General features: G+C 37.2%; 1 protein-coding gene across 6 annotated transcripts in view; it reads left to right on the top strand.

Moving 5' to 3' along the window:
* Nucleotides 1-15,099, top strand: part of nbeab (neurobeachin b) — a 417,880-nt gene that overhangs the window by 187,035 nt on the left and 215,746 nt on the right. For all 6 annotated transcript variants that reach the window (XM_047820677.1, XM_047820673.1, XM_047820672.1 and 3 more), the window contains 4 exons: nucleotides 4,447-4,664; nucleotides 5,576-5,729; nucleotides 6,041-6,049; nucleotides 7,036-7,216. In XM_047820677.1, coding sequence (XP_047676633.1) covers nucleotides 4,447-4,664; nucleotides 5,576-5,729; nucleotides 6,041-6,049; nucleotides 7,036-7,216 — 562 coding nt within the window. The remainder of the gene's footprint in view (nucleotides 1-4,446; nucleotides 4,665-5,575; nucleotides 5,730-6,040; nucleotides 6,050-7,035; nucleotides 7,217-15,099) is intronic.

Below are 15,099 nucleotides of genomic sequence, written 5' to 3'. Positions count from 1 at the left end.
TATACACATTCCTTGGCAGGCTGCAACAAATGTAACATAGACGATGGCAGTTTCTAACTGAAAACGGAGTTTAACAGAACAAACACAGACAAAACAGCAGGCAAAAGGGCAGAAACTGAGGGAAAAAGGTCAGGACTAATAGAATCAATACAGGAACCAATAGCATCCATCAAAAGGTCGAGGATACAGAAGCAAACAAGGGGCCGATTAAAGCAGGGGAAAATAAAATTGACAGAAAAATGACTAAAGCAGTGGTCCCCAACCCCCGGGCCGTGGACCGGTACCGGTCCGGGGACCAAATGGTACCGGGCCGCCAAAGGAACATTAAATTATTTCCATTTTATTTACTTTGGTGTATTTCTCTCAGGTTTGTGCCTAATTTACTGAGATGAACAGGGAGTATTTACAGTATCTAGAACAATACAGAAGTAACATTCAGTATGCTGGTAATCAAAATGCAGTAGCTGAGTGGTTTAGATCAGTGGTCCCCAACCTTTTTATCGCCGCGGACCGGTCAATGTTTGATCATTTTACCGCGGCCCGCTGCGGTGCGTGGGCGGGATTGATTGTTTATATTTTAGATTATTTTGATTTAATAATTTTAATTTAAATATTTAAAAAATAAAAAAATAAAAAATAAATATAAAGTGATATATTAACTCACTACAACGCTAAATCAATGAGAACCCTGAGCTTGTGTCTTTTCAACGAGACGGTTCCATCTGGGGTAATAGGAAACAATGACACCCGAAGTGTGTCGCTTATGTCCAGTTTATTCCGTTGTTTTGTTTTGGTTGCCGTCACTGCAGAAATCCCCGCTTCACACAGATAGCATGTCGGCAATGGCAATAGGGATTTAAGTGCTGTGGTGACAATCTTAGCACTTTCCCAAGGAAACGATGTCTGTTTCGTACTAATTTTTGCTAATTTGTGGGTTAAATTTGAGCCACCAAGCACTGTTAAACAGGAGAAAGTACGGGTGAACAGAGAGAAGAGCAATACACACCTTCTCTTCACCAAAGCTACAACGCCACTGCCGCTTGCAGCCGCTCAGCTCCAGACGTCACCTAAACCCGATATTTTGAACATGCACGGTATTGGTGCGGCTGTAGGTGATGTCTCTCAGCTCCCGGTTAACCTCTCGACCATGTAAAGTCGCACAAACCCGAGAGAAATACACCACAGTAAATAAAATGGAAATAATTTAATGTTCCTTAAGCGGCCCGGTACCATTTGGTCCACGGACGATACCGGTCCGCGGACCGCGAATTGGGGACGACTGGTTTAGATGTTGGACTACTGATCAGAAGGAGGCAAGTTTGTATCCCAGGTCCATAAGCTGCCACTGCTGGACCCCTGAGCATTAAAATTCAATTCAATTTTATTTCTAGAGCACTTTTAACAATGGACATTGTCTCAAACCAGCTTTACAGAACATGAATATAGTACAAAAGTGCATTTATCCCTAATGAACTAGTCTGAGGTGACTGAGGTGACTGAGGTGACTGTGGTGAGGAAAAACTCCCTTAGATGGAAGAGGAAGAACCCTTGAGAGGAATCAGACTCAAAAGTGAACCTCATCCTCATTTGGGTGACACCTGAGGGTGTGATTATAAGCAAACCCCTTAACCTTCAATTCCTGCTGTAGGAAATGAGATGGTCACACTGGGTAATTACATCGGCCAAATGCCATTTATGCAAATACCGATGATTGACGAGCTCAGAACGAAGTGTGTGTTGTTTGTGTAGGTTTATCAGAACAGAAAAGATGTCCAGGTCAAATCAAAGGATAGGTGAGGTCATAGATGATGTCATAAACAAATGGGATCAGTCCGTCAGCCTAAGATAGAGCATGCCAAGATATATTCAAAATATACTGTATATCATTACAGAATAGGTTTTAAAATGGATCAGATTTCTAGTGTATTATGATAGCGGCTTTAACTGGTTGGCTTTAAGTGAATGGAGGATTTCTCGATCGTTGTTTGTCTTTGAGTGTTGCCATTTCATTTGAGTGGTTTAGATGGTTCTGAGTGCAGTAGATTAAATTAGTTTGTCCAGATCGTAGGAGTGTTTCTCCACACTGCTACACAACAGGCCCCAGTGGACCCTGAGTGAAATGTATAGAAACATCGCTTTCCATCATGAAGCTGACCTCCATATGCTTCTGTTTGGATCCTTAGAAATAAAAAGCTAAGGTTTTTTTTTCTTTTCTTTTCTTTTCTTTTCTTTTTGCTGTTCATAAAGCTGCATGATACCTGAAAAAGCCATCAGATATCAGATATGCACTGACCTTTAGTCTTATTTCAACAAGTATTTGTTTATTTATTTAATTATTTATGTTAAATGTCAAAGACAAGGACAAAGTCAAGTTTTGTTGTCATGTCAAGGATTTATCTCAAGAACAAGTATTTTTCATAAATATTTCATTTCCTTTTTTTTTTCTTTATAAAATTGCCTATGCTAGGGGCAATACATTCATTAAATGTTCTTAAAACATACATATAATTTATTTATTTATTAGTTTGTTTGTTTGTTTGTTTGTTTGTTCGTTTATTTATTATTTTTAAGATACCTTATTATTTTTAAGTGCCTGTTCATAAGCATGTAAAATTTAAAGGTGTTATATTCAATCACTAACATTCTGTGAGTTTATTTCTTTCTGGCCAAATAAATGGAGTTTCATCCTGTTTTTATTGTGTCCATGTTCAGTATCGTAAGTTTTTGTCATGTCTCACTTCACAGCGGGTGTTAATACAGTATGAAGCTCATATAAACGTTGACACTCGGGGCTTTAAGAATTTGTAGTGTTTCATAAGTATTTCTGTTTTTATCTAGAATACTTGGTACAATATTTTCAGAGAAAAGTTTCTAAAAAAACAACCACTAAAATGTGCTTATCCTACAACCACTAAAAATCTGTGTAAGGTTATCAACAGAGGGACAATGACACGTCTCACACCGAAAGCCTACAGAGTCCTGACACATTATAGATCAGACTCACGAACAGAAAATCAAACATTTCATTACACTGATTAAAAATGTCACACAAGTCCATTTCCATTCTGCTGACAGATCGCCAGTGTACCGGTCCAAAGGTTTAAGATTACAATGATGCCTTTTAACTTAAAGATATCTCTGACATTTATACCAGAAGCCCACTGAGTAACCAAATCAGGTGTCATAATGCTTTATAGCAGTTGAATATTGCTGGAAACAGCATTTAATTATTTTATTATTTATGCCGTTTTACGTCAGTTCTTTTGAAAATCGTATGTAGATGACGAGTGTTTATGTTATAAACACTGCCCTTAAGTAGGCTGTTACTAAATCATCTACGAAGGGGAATGATAGCTACATAAAGCCTTTATAACACATTTATAAACTGAATATAAATATTTAATAAATTCATGGTTAAGACTCTTAGAAAGGCTTGTGTGAAAACTTTATCTTAAATGAAAGAGAACCGAGAGAACAAGCCTTAAGTTATTTTGTTTTTAAATAGCAGTGTTATTTATAATCGCAGATTTGAGTCCGAGAGCATTATTAGCTTTCATTTGGGCTTTATAATGAAAGCTGTTAGAGTGAATTGGTGCAGAATTCTTGTTAGTAGTAAGTTAGAAATGCAGTACATTTTATTCAAACCTTTATCCCGTCTCATGCGACATAATCGTTCAGTGTTGCGTCATAACATATTCATGCAATGCTTAATGACGTGTTACGAAGGCGATACGACACTTCCACCGAAGTGTCGTAGAGCGATTTGCCTTTTTGAGGTGAACGTTGCTTGGAAAATGAGGATTGCTCGTTACAGCAAAAGAAAAGTGGGATTTTCAGTGCACTCGTGTTGGAAACCATAAAAAAGTGGCTATAATATTGTAAAAGCTCTGATTACTATAATCAGCATGATTGCAGCAATTCACTTTGATCAAATCGGTTGGAGTAGTTCACTGTTATTTCCAGAGCAGGATGATTTTTACACTTACTGTATGAAGAAGGAAAAAGGGAACATAAATAATAATGATGTCTGGTGTATTGTCCTACTGTAATACTTCATCGAGTATTTAACAGATCGACTCAGTATTAAAACGAAACTCGGTGGTTAGCAGGATCGTCTCTCATCTTTTGGGGTTGGGGGCTTGTTCCCACTCCTGTGCCTTGTTTGTGGGGTTTGTTTTTCTCCTTGTACTTTGGGGATTTCCTCCATGATCTCTGGTTCTCTATCTCGGGACAAAGGCGTGTGTCTTAGGCTGATTGGCATCACTAAAGCTTCTCTATTGTGAGTGGCATTAAGTGCAGTGTTTCCCTCATCTTGTGCCCCGAGCCTTATGGGATAGACTCCGGGTTTCTTGTGACCCTGTGTGTTTAAGCGCTACAGAAAATGAATGGATGGATGGATGGATGGATGGATGGATGAATGGATCTATAATCCTTGTGTGTTCCTAGGATGTCCATGGCAGAGGGTGTGGACTGATGGACAGAGATGTGAGGGTGGACCTGGGCTTCAGAGCCATGCCTATGAGTGAGGAGCAGCGGCGTCAGTTCAGCCCGGGTCCTCGTACCACCATGTTCCGCATCCCAGAGTTCAAATGGTCGCCGATGCACCAGCGCCTTCTGACTGACCTGCTCTTTGCTCTCGAGGCAGACCTGCATGTGTGGAGGAGGTCAGCCTCCGTTTGTGTGCTCTCTTACACAACTACACATGCACTAATCTTCTTCTTCTTCTTCTTCTTCTTCTTCTTCTTATTATTATTATTGTTATTATTATTATTATAGGATAAATAATAATAATAACAATAACAATAACAACAACAACAACAATAATAATAATAATAATAATAATAATAATAATAATAATAATAATGACTGATATTATTAATCAAAGTCATTTAATTGGTGTTTGGAAAACTATGAACTGACTTGCGTTGTATTTATTCCTATTTATTACATTCACTTCCAGCTGACTCAGTTAGATGTGCTGTAGATGTTACAGTTTACATGGACTGCCGATACACCAGTTATTTGGAGTTTGTTTACTTCCTTTTAGAAGAAAAAACAAGTTCTTTATGGTATCATTGAGAGTTAAATGAATAATTCAGGGTCGTTTTCTTCTTAAAAGCCTTACTGTAAAGTTTTACATAGAAATATCAAGGGTTCTTTCAGTGGAACTCAATATTTTTAGAGTGTAAGACTTCACTGGTTAGTAATAAATAAATAAAATGAACTCTCTCTCTCTCTCTCTCTCCCTGTCTCTCTCCCTGTCTCTCTCTCCCTGTACCTCCCTCCCTGTCCCCCCTCTCTCTTCCTGTCTCTCTCCCTGTCTCTCCACCCTCTCTCTCTTCCTGTCTCTCTCCCTGTCTCTGTCTCTCTCTCCCACTGTCTCTCGCCCCCCTCTCTCCCTCTCTCTCTCCCTGTACCTCTCTCCCTGTCCCCCCTCTCTCTTCCTGTCTCTCTCCCTGTCTCTCCCCTCTCTCTCTTCCTGTCTCTCTCCCTGTCTCTCTCTCTCTCTCTCTCTCTCTCTCTCTCTCTCTCTCTCTCTCTCTCTCTCTCTCTCTCTCTCTCTCTCTCTCTCTAGCCACTCGACCAAGTCAGTCATGGACTTTGTGAACAGCAATGAGAACATCATATTTGTGCACAACACTATTCACCTCATCTCACAGATGGTGGACAACATCATCATTGCCTGTGGTGGGATCCTTCCTCTGCTCTCGGCCGCCACCTCGCCGGCTGTGAGTGCCTCTGGCGCCATCTTGTGCTCTTTAGACAGCATTACAGCCCTTATTACTGCTTCCTTCTTACTCATGGCTTCTGTAATTATTTCTGTAATAGTTAAAGCTCTAGTGTGATGCTGTATTCCTCTGTTTTGAATAAAGAGTCTAAAAAAAAGAGAGATTATACATTTAATAGATGTAATGTAAAGTTAATGTAATTAATAGTAATTACTTTGGGTAATTAAGTCATTCTTTTCTTTCATGTTATGATTGAATCACTAGTAATTCTGTGTTTGTTGTGGTTCTTTCTGTGCTTCTCGTCCCTGCAGAACGCTAAGGTTAGTACCATATATATATATTTGTGCGTGTGTGTGTGTGTGTGTGTGTATATATATATATATATATTGTGTATCATGATTGTCTCTATCTGGATTTTTTTATTTTTTACATTGCCGTGTAAAGAAAAAAAAGAGTTCCAGATAGAGACAATCATGATCTTTGAACATTTTTGCAGCTAGCAACCGCTTCAGTGCAAACAAACAAACAAACAAACAAACAAACAAACAAACTAACAAACAAACAAACAAACCAATAAATGAGGGATTTGTCAATATTTAACTTAATGATTTAATTTGATCTGTTATATCCTGAATTTAATATCCTTTTTCAATTAGTGACCTCTTAATAAACATACATAGAAACACGATATTACAGAAATGTATTTATTTATTTGATTTATTTATGCTTCGTATCCACCGCCTAGTTATTTCGCCTACTATAATATCTCTATGAAGTTGAATTAGTTTACATTAAATTTTTTTTTTAAAAAAAAATACTAATTTCTTAGCTATTAAAGGAAAATTAAGGAGACAATTTGACTAGATATCACTGATAATCCTCATCTAATAGTCTTCATCTAAGCCTGTTTTTTTTTAGACACATCATTCGAAGTTATTAATAACAGCAAAAAAATATGATGTTTTTGCTGTTTATGTTATAAACCGAATTTAAACCCGTTTTCAATAACCAGAACGAATGTGTTAATGTAAACCTGAGGATGTTGGTTCATTCAGGGGGTTAAAACTTTACATTCAGGGGGTTAAAACACATCTGGTGTGAGCTCAGGGTTTGATTTTATTCAGGGATTTGTAGATGTTGGATCTGCTTGTTCACGTTCAGTCACATGGAACTGATGTAAATTCATCAAGATTTTTTTTTTGTCATGTTTCTCATCAGATTTGTTTTTATTGTCCCTTTAGTCCCCCCCCCCCCAGGAGGTGTGTGTTAAGGTGTGTGAGGTAATCTGTATGTGTGTGTTTACCAGGTGGAGTTGGAGGGGATCGAGGCGACACAGGGGATGTCCTCGGAGACAGCCGTGACCTTCCTGACACGTCTCATGTCCATGGTGGACGTGCTGGTGTTCGGGAGCTCGCTCAACTTTAGTGAGATCGAGGCAGAGAAGAACATGTCCTCTGGTGGTCTGATGCGCCAGTGTCTCCGACTTGGTCAGTCAGTCAGTGTGTGTGTGCGTGTGTGTGTGTGTGTGTGTGTGTGTGTGTGTGTGTGTGTATGTGAGAGATAGAGAGAGAGAGAGAGAGAGAGAGAGAGAGAGAGAGAGACGTAACATTTATCACAGCTGCTCACAATTCACCAATTAATAGACGAATAAATAACAATTTCATTAAAACGAATAAATAAATGAGATTTAAAAAAAAAACATTGACAGCACATGTGCAAATTTGCAGTTGGTCATCTTTCTTAATAAAGAGAAAATCGACAAAATCCTGGACTTTGCAGTGCTGTGGTTCCGACATCGTGGTTCCGACATCGTGGTTCCCTTTTGTTCAACCTTCTTTTCCTGCTGATGTACATGCCCAGTTTTGCTTGGCCTAGGACAAAGATTAAAAGCTAACATTTAACTTTTTTGTATATTTTACACCAAGGAAAAAAAGTTTGCAGTGAAAAATATGACTTTAACACCTGGTGACTTCATGCGTTTTCTGTGATCAGACAGCTGTCCGATGGTAAAAAGACCAGGTCTAAATGCCCTCCGAAACACGATCGTTCAAACCCCTACAGGAGGAGGTCTGGGATGCATTTCAGATGAAACTGGACAGGTGTAAATGCATGTGGTTGTTCAAGCCACATACGTCAGCGCTGTACTGCTCCCAAACGGAAGTACGTCACTCGCAGGTGACTCACGAGTCGTGCATCACACCAGAAACACCAGTTTTCCCACCAGCGCTGGCTCTGATCTTTCACCCAGGCGTCTCGTTTGGTCTTAAAATGCACTGCTGCTGCCAGCGAAAATGCAGCAAACAGTAAATGCTGTTTTTTGTAGCAACCGCATACACCAAAGCGTGTTCCATTTCAATTACCCCGGAAATGAGGTAAATTTATATTAGCATTTTGTGCGGGAGTAAAAAGATGGGATCGATATCCGATTCGCCGAGACGCGTTTATGTGGCCTAATGTAAATGGAACAGTTTTAACAAATCAGATAGCTATCGGATCAGAGACAACACACGAAGTGTCCGGGTGTAAAAAGGCCCTAAGAACCGTTTGTAAAAAAGGTAAAAGGGTCTGGAACATTGTATAAAAATGTGTAAGAGAGTTTCTCTCTCAAGGCAAAAAGGACACTCATGACTGGTCTTTGGACACAAAATCGAGACAAAGGCATTGATGGCGATAATTAGCAGTTTCTTATTAAAACCATCACAAGGTTTAAAAAACATAATAAAAGTTCATGTTTAAAAGGGTTTCTTTGAGGAACGTCGGTGTGAGCGAACTGCCCATGATGTCCAGGCGTGCTCCATGAACCAGAGTTTCTTTAAGCAGCCAGTATAAAGAGTCTGTTGCAGTCACTCTTTGTACCTTAAAAAAGCTTCCAGACTTTACAAAGGTTGTGATAGAAGACATATAGTCTAGAATTGTTCAGTCTTCCTGGGTCCATTAGAAAGAGAGACTTATCAAGTCTCAGGTCCTGGAAAGTTCTCGAAATTGCACAGGCCACAGGTTTCCAACTAAAAGACTTCGAGCTAACGAAAAACTTTTGTAGGAATTGCAAACAAAGGCAGACGTTCTGCTCTGTAAATGTACAAGGCCTGGAGTCATTGGTGGGTTTATGCACACTGCCTTGAGCCAATGGGAGGATGCTGCTAGATTGTTATTTACAAGTGCGCACCCTTTATAGGACATTTTGGGTGCCAGACACTTCTACTTATCTAGGCGACCTTTCACCTGTTCGTTCACAGTTTTTTTGTATAAAATAATCATCTCCCAGGTACTTAAACCCTCCTCTTTTCAAAATAGTTCTCCTGGGGGTTTGGGCACATCACTTAAAAGCAGGGTCTCCGATTTTTGAAACCCAATGTCAACATTTGTAATCACCAAAACAAACACGCCCCTAACCCAAATGGGTCCCACCCCTGTATCGATAGCTCCGCCCACACATACATACGTAACCCAGGCGACTAACGGAAAGAAATGTGTCTTTATCATAGCTGAAGGGAAGAACAATACGATTGCAGATAAACAAACAAGCAAAAATGACACACAAGCATCATCATGTAAAGGACAAAGGCATATATTAGTTCTGTGTAACAAAGCAAAACCAACATTACTCACCTATCGAGAAGGAAAAAAGCGCCTCGGCATCTTAAGTAAAGTCGGCCACATATTCACAGATTGGAGTTTCCCGAGTCAATAACTCCTGAGCTAAACACTGCTACTACACAAAACACGGTTGTAGCTGCCTCTCTACATTACTGTGATAGAAAAGAGGTGTTATTTGTGTAGTAACAGCGTTTAGCTTAGGAGTTATTTCTTTGTTTTTATCCTCCATGTCACTACTAAAACCGCTTTGTGCTAATGTCACACATGCGCACTGAACACTCTCTCCGCCGCATACTGACAAGCCCCACCCCTTTCTGCTCATTGGCTACACGTTTGTTTTGATTTTTGTTTATTATTCGGCCCGACTCAGTTTTCTGAAGCATTCCTCAAAAATCGGAGACCCTACCTTTAACCACTGACCATGTAAAATAGCCTCGCTTTTGTTCCAGGTGATTTTGGCTGAAGATATTGTTCCAAAGTCTATAGATACTTTTTAATGTGTTCACATCTCTCTGCTTATTAACCATTATTACAATATCATCAGTATTGTGGATATGGTAGCCTAGTGGTTAAGGTGTTGGGCTACCAATTGGAAGTTTGTGAGTTCGATTCCCATGTCCACCAAGCTGCCACTGCTGGGCCCCTGAGCAAGGACCTTAACCCTCAATTACTCAGTTGTATAAAAATGAGATAAAATGTATAAAACTTAGATACCATTTAGCTTAGCTTTCTTGTTTATAAGAGGTTCTATAGTTAACGTATACAGCATCCCAGACAGAGACCAACCCTGCCTTACCCCTCCTACACACTTCAAAGGGAGCACATGAGCTGCTATTGAGCTTCAGCACGCTGTCAATATCACAGTATACAACTCTATAGAAATCAGAGCTAAAACCAAAGGCACCAAACGTTCTACCCGATCAAAAGCTTTCTCTTGGTCTATGGATATAAACCCCATTTTCAGGAGCTAAGGAGATGTTATCAAATATGGACCTCCCAGGTATACAGTATGTCTTGTCTGTGTGGATAACCTCTTCCTGAACACTTCCCAGGCTTGTAGTAAGGCATTTTGTGATCGGTACATAGTGAAAGTGACGTGACATACGGCTAAGGACGGTGACCCATACTCAGAATTCGTTCTCTGCATTTGACCCATCCAAAGTGCACACACACAGCAGTGAACACACACACAACGTGAACACACACCCGGAGCAGTGGGCAGCCATTTATGCTGCGGCGCCCATGGAGCAGTTGGGGAGTTCGGTACCTTGCTCAAGGACACCTCAGTCGTGCACAGCCCGAGACTCGAACCCACAACCTTAGGATTACGAGTCAGATTCTCTAACCATTAGGCCACGACTTGCCCAAATGATACCGGTCTATTCAGTACTTCCAGTACATCCTTCCCTATGACGTTCCAGAAGGACTTATAAAATTCAGCTGGAAGCCCATCTATGCCTGGTGCCTTGCCACACTCCATACTCTGTAATGCTTTCTGCAGCTCTTCTGATGCTCCAACGCTGTATCTGAGTCTTGTGACACCTTGGACAGTTCATTTAGGAAGATTTGCTCTGTTGTCTGGTCTTCTCTACAGTATATTCTCTACAGTATATTCTACACAGTATATTCTCTACAGTATATTCTCCACAGTATATTCTCTACAGTATATTCTCTACAGTATATTCTACACAGTATATTCTCTACAGTATATTCTACACAGTATATTCTCTACAGTATATTCTCCACAGTATATTCTCTACAGTATATTCTCTACAGTATATTCTACACAGTATATTCTCTACAGTATATTCTACACAGTATATTCTCTACAGTATATTCTCTACAGTATATTCTACACAGTATATTCTCTACAGTATATTCTCTACAGTATATTCTCTACAGTATATTCTACACAGTATATTCTCTACAGTATATTCTCTACAGTATATTCTCTACAGTATATTCTACACAGTATATTCTCTACAGTATATTCTCTACAGTATATTCTACACAGTATATTCTCTACAGTATATTCTCTACAGTATATTCTACACAGTATATTCTCTACAGTATATTCTCTACAGTATATTCTACACAGTATATTCTCTACAGTATATTCTCTACAGTATATTCTACACAGTATATTCTCTACAGTATATTCTCTACAGTATATTCTACACAGTATATTCTCTACAGTATATTCTCTACAGTATATTCTACACAGTATATTCTCTACAGTATATTCTCTACAGTATATTCTCTACAGTATATTCTACACAGTATATTCTACACAGTATATTCTCTACAGTATATTCTACACAGTATATTCTCTACAGTATATTCTCTACAGTATATTCTCTACAGTATATTCTACACAGTATATTCTACACAGTATATTCTCTACAGTATATTCTACACAGTATATTCTCTACAGTATATTCTCTACAGTATATTCTACAGAGTATATTCTACACAGTATATTCTCTACAGTATATTCTACACAGTATATTCTACACAGTATATTCTCTACAGTATATTCTCTACAGTATATTCTCTACAGTATATTCTACACAGTATATTCTACACAGTATATTCTCTACAGTATATTCTCTACAGTATATTCTACACAGTATATTCTCTACAGTATATTCTACACAGTATATTCTCTACAGTATATTCTCTACAGTATATTCTCTACAGTATATTCTACACAGTATATTCTACACAGTATATTCTCTACAGTATATTCTCTACAGTATATTCTACACAGTATATTCTCTACAGTATATTCTCTACAGTATATTCTCTACAGTATATTCTACACAGTATATTCTACACAGTATATTCTACACAGTATATTCTCCACAGTATATTCTCTACAGTATATTCTACACAGTATATTCTCTACAGTATATTCTCTACAGTATATTCTACACAGTATATTCTCTACAGTATATTCTCTACAGTATATTCTACACAGTATATTCTCTACAGTATATTCTCTACAGTATATTCTCTACAGTATATTCTACACAGTATATTCTACACAGTATATTCTCTACAGTATATTCTCCACAGTATATTCTCTACAGTATATTCTACACAGTATATTCTCTACAGTATATTCTCCATAGTATATTCTCCACAGTATATTCTCCACAGTATATTCTCCACAGTATATTCTCCACAGTATATTCTCCACAGTATATTCTCCACAGTATATTCTACACAGTATATTCTCTACAGTATATTCTCTACAGTATATTCTACACAGTATATTCTCTACAGTATATTCTCTACAGTATATTCTCTACAGTATATTCTACACAGTATATTCTCTACAGTATATTCTCCACAGTATATTCTCTACAGTATATTCTCCACAGTATATTCTCTACAGTATATTCTACACAGTATATTCTACACAGTATATTCTCCACAGTATATTCTACACAGTATATTCTCTACAGTATATTCTCCACAGTATATTCTCTACAGTATATTCTCCACAGTATATTCTACACAGTATATTCTCTACAGTATATTCTACACAGTATATTCTCTACAGTATATTCTCCATAGTATATTCTCCACAGTATATTCTCTACAGTATATTCTCCACAGTATATTCTCTACAGTATATTCTCTACAGTATATTCTCCACAGTATATTCTCCACAGTATATTCTCCACAGTATATTCTACACAGTATATTCTCTACAGTATATTCTCTACAGTATATTCTACACAGTATATTCTCTACAGTATATTCTACACAGCATATTCTCTACAGTATATTCTACACAGTATATTCTACACAGTATATTCTCCACAGTATATTCTCTACAGTATATTCTCCACAGTATATTCTCTACAGTATATTCTCCACAGTATATTCTACACAGTATATTCTCTACAGTATATTCTCTACAGTATATTCTACACAGTATATTCTCTACAGTATATTCTCTACAGTATATTCTCTACAGTATATTCTACACAGTATATTCTACACAGTATATTCTCTACAGTATATTCTACACAGTATATTCTCTACAGTATATTCTCTACAGTATATTCTCTACAGTATATTCTACACAGTATATTCTACACAGTATATTCTCTACAGTATATTCTCTACAGTATATTCTACACAGTATATTCTCTACAGTATATTCTCTACAGTATATTCTCTACAGTATATTCTACAGAGTATATTCTACACAGTATATTCTCTACAGTATATTCTACACAGTATATTCTACACAGTATATTCTCTACAGTATATTCTCTACAGTATATTCTCTACAGTATATTCTACACAGTATATTCTCTACAGTATATTCTCTACAGTATATTCTACACAGTATATTCTCTACAGTATATTCTCTACAGTATATTCTCTACAGTATATTCTCTACAGTATATTCTACACAGTATATTCTCTACAGTATATTCTCTACAGTATATTCTCTACAGTATATTCTACACAGTATATTCTACACAGTATATTCTCTACAGTATATTCTCTACAGTATATTCTACACAGTATATTCTCTACAGTATATTCTCTACAGTATATTCTCTACAGTATATTCTACACAGTATATTCTACACAGTATATTCTCTACAGTATATTCTCCACAGTATATTCTCTACAGTATATTCTACACAGTATATTCTCTACAGTATATTCTCTACAGTATATTCTACACAGTATATTCTCTACAGTATATTCTCTACAGTATATTCTACACAGTATATTCTCTACAGTATATTCTCTACAGTATATTCTCTACAGTATATTCTACACAGTATATTCTACACAGTATATTCTCTACAGTATATTCTCCACAGTATATTCTCTACAGTATATTCTACACAGTATATTCTCTACAGTATATTCTCCATAGTATATTCTCCACAGTATATTCTCTACAGTATATTCTCCACAGTATATTCTCTACAGTATATTCTCTACAGTATATTCTCCACAGTATATTCTCCACAGTATATTCTCCACAGTATATTCTACACAGTATATTCTCTACAGTATATTCTCTACAGTATATTCTCTACAGTATATTCTCTACAGTATATTCTCTACAGTATATTCTACACAGTATATTCTCTACAGTATATTCTCCACAGTATATTCTCTACAGTATATTCTCCACAGTATATTCTCTACAGTATATTCTCCACAGTATATTCTACACAGTATATTCTCTACAGTATATTCTACACAGTATATTCTCTACAGTATATTCTCCATAGTATATTCTCCACAGTATATTCTCTACAGTATATTCTCCACAGTATATTCTCCACAGTATATTCTCCACAGTATATTCTACACAGTATATTCTCTACAGTATATTCTCTACAGTATATTCTACACAGTATATTCTCTACAGTATATTCTACACAGTATATTCTCTACAGTATATTCTACACAGTATATTCTACACAGTATATTCTCCACAGTATATTCTCTACAGTATATTCTCCACAGTATATTCTCTACAGTATATTCTCCACAGTATATTCTACACAGTATATTCTCTACAGTATATTCTCTACAGTATATTCTCCACAGTATATTCTCTACATTATATTCACATTGATAACTTTTTGTTTTTATAAAAACTGATCGCTCCTTTCCGTATATTGTCTGGCTCAGATAAAATGTGTCCAGGTTCAGAGCGCAGATTATGATTACATTTTTAGCCCGTTCTTTTTTCAAAACTGAAAAAGACGTCATCCATCTGGTC

Source organism: Tachysurus fulvidraco, chromosome 11 (genome assembly GCF_022655615.1).
Source record: "Tachysurus fulvidraco isolate hzauxx_2018 chromosome 11, HZAU_PFXX_2.0, whole genome shotgun sequence".
NCBI lineage: Eukaryota > Metazoa > Chordata > Actinopteri > Siluriformes > Bagridae > Tachysurus > Tachysurus fulvidraco.
This window is presented reverse-complemented; position numbering and strand designations above follow the sequence as displayed.